Source organism: Parambassis ranga, chromosome 14 (genome assembly GCF_900634625.1).
Source record: "Parambassis ranga chromosome 14, fParRan2.1, whole genome shotgun sequence".
NCBI classification, from domain to species: Eukaryota; Metazoa; Chordata; class Actinopteri; family Ambassidae; genus Parambassis; species Parambassis ranga.
The window spans coordinates 19,773,971-19,779,617 of NC_041034.1; the positions used below are offsets into that span (position 1 = coordinate 19,773,971).

The 5,647-nt window shown below is 41.1% G+C and overlaps 1 protein-coding gene across 3 annotated transcripts in view; it reads right to left on the bottom strand.

Moving 5' to 3' along the window:
* Positions 1 to 5,351, bottom strand: part of robo4 (roundabout, axon guidance receptor, homolog 4 (Drosophila)) — a 16,396-nt gene extending 11,045 nt beyond the window's left edge. Inside the window, exons 1-2 of one of the 3 annotated variants that reach the window (XM_028422081.1) lie at positions 5,144 to 5,351; positions 1,199 to 1,525 (exon numbers count right to left, since the gene is read on the bottom strand). In XM_028422081.1, coding sequence (XP_028277882.1) covers positions 1,199 to 1,525; positions 5,144 to 5,351 — 535 coding nt within the window. Of the gene's footprint in view, positions 1 to 1,198; positions 1,526 to 2,880; positions 3,118 to 5,143 lie in introns of those variants that run through there. The other 2 variants (XM_028422083.1, XM_028422082.1) reach the window with 2 other exon arrangements.
* Positions 5,352 to 5,647: the final 296 nt, after the last annotated feature.

Sequence of the window (5,647 nt, forward strand, 5' to 3'; positions counted from 1 at the left end):
GTAAGGTCCCACCACAGCACTTCAATTGTGCTGAGGTCTGGACTTTGACTAGACCATTCAAAAACCTTGATTCTTTGATTTTTCAGCCATTCTGATGTAGACTTGCTGCTGTGCTATGGATCACTGTCTTGTTGCATGAAGCTTTAACTGTGGGACAGATGGCCTCACATCCATCACCCCTCACTGCCATGCTTGACAGTGGGTATGAGGTGTTTCTTTTGAAATGCTGTGTTTGGTTTTCAGCAGACATGGTTGTGAGCATTAAGACCAAACACTCCACTTTGGTCTCATGTGTCCATAGGACCTTGTTCCTCAAGTGTTGTTCTTTGTTCAGATGCAGTTTAGTGAACCTCAGTCCTGCTTCCATGTGCTTTTTAGACAGAAGAGTCTTTCTCCTGGTAACCCTTCAAACAAACTGTACTTGTTCTGTCTTCTTCTAACTGTGCTAATTGAATGTTTTCCACTCGTGAATAATCTTTCTCTCTGTAGAACTTTGAACTCCAAACAGTTTGAAATGGTTTTATACGTCTTTTTTTTTGCTTAACACCATTGTTTGTCTTTCTCTCTTGTCGTCGTGTTAACACACACCTGAATGTTCCAGAGCAGCAAACAGAGCAGAGGTCTGTACACCTGCTGATGATCAAACACTTTTTATGATGTAACTTATATATACTTGATGTTAACATCACACAGTAAATGTTGTCTTTGGGTTCTGTACACAAACACAGAGAATCACATACAGCAGTGGAATATTCCCCGTGGGACTCTGTTGTAAGCAGTCGCCTGGAGACTGTTTGCATGTGGAACGGACTAAAACATCAGACATGAATGTGAGATGATTGCAGCTTGAAACTGACCCGTAAATATGAACGAAGAGGAGCTCATTAAAGGTTTTTTTAGTGGGATATTGTGCATGGACATCAGTGGACTAATGAGATAAATCTTTCTTCTATTTAATAAAGTTGATTTGCTTCTTGAAAAATAAAAATCAGCTAATATTTATAGTGGCAGTGTAGAGCTGAAAAGCACATTTTAATCTGTTTATGTGTCAGGTTGTGTCACAGTCACCCTGGACAGGCTGGATATCAATACTGGTGGATGATGCTGACACTTGAGTGTTTAGACAGTAGATAACTATAACGCCCCTAGAAATAAATCACTAATAAGACGCCCCCCCCAGCAGCATTCCAAGTCTCACCTGCGATATAAAGCGATGCATTGCGGCTGGTGGCCCTTCCTGCACTGTTCCTTGCCACACAGGTATACACACCTTCATGTGACTGACCTCGCCTGCCCCCTCCCACACTCAGAAAGAAGAGGCTCCCCTCTGACAGAACTATAGCTTGCGACTGGCCATCTCCGTTTGTTGTCTCCAGGGGCTGACCATTGCGCAGCCACTCAATGGTCGGATTCGGACTGCCTTCTGCCCGGCAGGAGAGTGAGGCAGGATTGCCCACTTTGACCACCACATCAGAAGGTTGGTGGACGATGCGGGGAGGTGTCTCCTCTGCATGGACTCTGGAACCTGAGGAGAAAGCAGAGAGGCTTTAGACTGTGGAGAGCATCTAAGCGATAAGACAATCCATTCATGTTGAGAATAAGCCTTGATATTTTGCTCTACTTATGAATAAGTAGTATGTATGTATGAGATGGAATTTGAGCTCATTCATCTTGGGACAATGTAAATATTATTTCCTCACTGTACAGAGAGTAAGAGCCACACCCAAACAGCAAACCCTAACGTAACATACCACCACCTCCAACTTCATTTAACTGGCAACAGAAAACCTGCACCAAACAAATTCAAGGCCTGCTACCAACAAACAGTGACTATTTGCAGCCAGCTGCAGTGGAATGCCATTGTTTGAACTTCCCGTAGATGACCACACTGAAGGAAACAGGGAGACTGTGATCAGCTTCCTGACAAGAGAGGAAGCGAATGGGTCTCAGGGACATCAACTCCAACAAAGGCCGGGTAGAACTCCTCCATCAACAGCATAACACACCGTGTCAAAGAGGCACCTTTTGTAAACAAGACAGCGGGGCGCTAGTTCCACTACAGATGCTGATTTTGTTGCGTGTACCATAAAGGGAGTTTAAATCCATAGCATCCATAACACAGCATAGCGTTGTCCTTGCAAAATAAGTGTTCAAAATGTCAGGAAAGTCAAATGTGAAATATCAGAGACATAATATCAAAAAGACTTGCCTGTCTTAAATTGGCAAGGAGAAAAAAAGTTGTACTACTTGAGCTGTTCATTCTTTCACTATAGCCGGAAATGCCTTCACATCACTGCTAACAATAGCCTGTTTAACCTTATTGTCAGTGAATCCTTTCACATTCAGAGTCAAGAGAGGATTCAGCCCAAACATCAGTGAGTCATGGTCAAAACATTCTCAGGAGGAGGGTTCTAATGAGGATGCTGCTGGACCTCCAGACTTTGTGGAAGCTTCAGTGCATCACAAAGAATGTATACAAAATCTGAAAACTGTGGGAAAACAAGTCAGGTTCCAAACACAAGACACAGCACTGGGTCAGACCCCGCTCTGCCCCACAAAGCAACTCAAGGGGACAGCAAGACAAGGGGACCTGGGGCGCTTTAGGGTATAACAAACCAGTTTATTAATCAAATAGCTAGCTGGCAAAGGATAATAGGTAACAGATGCCATTAAAGTTCAGGTCATTTGACAACATATAGCTCCTGAAGATCCTACTGACTCAGTTGTAAACATTTTATCTGTAATCAATCAATAAGAAAATATGATAACGTACCATTCAAACGAGTGAAGAAAGAAAAGGACTACAGAAAATGTTTTTAACACCATTATTTTGTAGTCCTAATTTATCACATCAATTACTCCAAAGTTAAGAATACTTACCTGTCAGAAGAACTCCTAACACCAGTTCAAATATCCTGGTGAAAACGTATCTGGTCCGCATTGACATAGCTAGCTCATTAAGCTAATTAGCTGCGTAGCTAATTAGCGCCTAATATAAACAAACGTCCAACTTTCATAAAAAAGTTTTTAGGAAGCTACAATATTTGATTCTATTACGGGGCAGCTTTTCTTCAAAATAAATACACACTGCCGCTCCACAGAGAAACCAGCGCTTCTCTCCTGTCACAGACGGCACTAAAGTCAAGGAAGTGCACGACATTTGACTTCCTGTGTGTTAGCTTTCAAAATAAAGGCAAAAATCACACCACTTGCATAAAGCATATAATGCATCCTAGCATTTGATATTATTTATATATTATTTTATTTACAGTTACCTACGTTGTTGTTTTATCGCACAGTATTTTGTAGTATCTATTTTATTTGGCATTATTTACTTTTGGGAATGCGCTGTGTGGTCTTAATTTGAAGGCCATATGACATGTTACCGGTATTATTTTAGTGACATTGACAGACGCAGCTGTAAAATGCGCTTATTAGGCGACTGTGACGTCAATAATCTAATAATGTGAAGTTTTACTAACTGCTCATGTTTCCCTTCTAGCTATTTATGACCGATTGTTTACTTTACAAAACAGAGAGTATAATAAACATCATAACTGTCCGAAAATAATTTCTAGGACGTTGCTCAGAAACAACTAAATAAAATAAAATAAAATAAAATAAAAATAGGCCTACATTTTGGCCTCCAAATAGTTGAGGTGAATGTATGAACCGATGCTCAGTTTTTTTAAAATAATTTTTGGAGTCTCAGATCTGTCAATACTGCTACAAGGCAGGAAGTTCAAAGTCTGTAGAAGATTTTTCTTTTAACAATAGCAGGAAATTGTGCATCTTGCAACGTATCCTTACAGTATTCCAGCCATTAGTATGTAGATGTCTTAGGGTACAGTTCCTGTTTTACTACAGCTGAAAGTCTTTCGATTGTGGAGTTAGAAATAAATTTACTGTTCAGTAAAAATATGTGGTAGAAAAACAGATGCTGAACTACCTCCAAGTTTTCAGCCGTGGGGGCGACCCAGGAATAAGTGAACTACCACTAGTCTATTCCCTCTAATGGCACACATAAATAAAGTATTGTGTGGTGAACTCTTTCATTGTGTCGCTCAGAAAGGCCTGGGGCTAAGTGATGGATGTTTATATTGATCCAACAACTTGGGTTTGATGGCCTCGGCATCGGCCAGCTTTCAGCCTGCAACAAAAAGCTTTAGAGAGGATGAAGGATGAGTCCCACTGCTAAACACAACCCATGGGAATGGTGCTGGGACTGAGATGTGCCGAGGAAAGGGTCCTCTTTCAGGCTGCAGACCAAAAGGTCAGGGGGAAGTATTGGAGACAGGGCAAAAGAGGGCGGGATGGACTGAGAAAAAGAAAGAATGTGTCAGCTATGGTGAGGAATGTGATAAAAAGTGACTTCAGAGTACATTGTAAGTGTAATTCAAGTGAGTTTTGTAAAGGGATTAACAAACACTGTCAGTCTGGATGGATGCTTTGAACTAGAATAAACAAAGATATGCTTTTATTTTGAAATAATTAATTTCTATATGAACACCTGTTGTGTACATTCTGTGATCACATTTCATAGTGCCAATAAATATTTTTTTCTTAAATGTATACAGTTAATTCAAACCATTACATGATGATTATAATTTAATTTTAAGGCAGCTTTGTGATTTTTATCTTTATGCAAAAATACATTTGGCTACAATTTATCCCACTTTGATACTATCCTTCTAATTATAGCTTAATAGCTTTTAAACATACTGTCATATTATTATTTATGCAGCACCAAACCTAAATAAACAAACAAAACAAACAAAATAAATGTAAATAATTGGTGCACACAGCCATGTAGTTTAATCACATAATTTAGTGTAATAATGTTTTGGGTCGTTTTTGGGCATTTTGTAATTTTCCTCCTCAAATTACTGCAAGATTAAATCGAACCACAATTATTAATAACATTTGTGCATATGCAACATATGGGTTTGTGAGTAAAGCAACAAAACTTTGAACTTTTATTATGGAATTGTATTAATAATTACTCATTCTGATACTATGATCTAAGATGGTAATACTGTGAGATGCCTTCCATGTCTGCACACAGCTATGTTGTCTCCTACCATCACACCATGCATTAAAAGCTCTCCTGCAGCAGGTTGCAGCACCCCCACTGAACACTCACCTTTCTGTCGGTGCGGCCTGCTCCTGTGAGGTGCGTGCTGCTGCTGGTGGTGTCCTGTGCTGTGACGAAAATGCTCCTTGACCCTGGTCTTTGACCTCTTGTCCAACCCTGGCTCGGTCATACAGATGTCCTGGCTCTTGAGCTGCTGGGAAATCTCCGCGCAGGTGTAGAACCAGGACACACAGAGGAGCCACGCTCCGACCCGCATCTTCGCTCCACAAGTCTTCCCGGATGCAACACCCCCCTTGATCCTTTTACTACAGCTCTGCTGCACCACCCATACCCTCTACCCTACTGCGGTGCTCCTCAGCATGTGACCTGTCCTACGCACCACTTGTTATTTAGAAATTGTTAAACACTTACACAGCTTCTCTTCACTCTTTTTTTTCTGCTCTCCCAGCCTCCCTCCTCTTTGGCTCCTTTTTTTCCTCCTGATGAGGGAGAGGTTGGACGGCTGGGGGGGTGGGGGTGTGGGGGTGTGGGGGAACCAAACAATGATCAAAA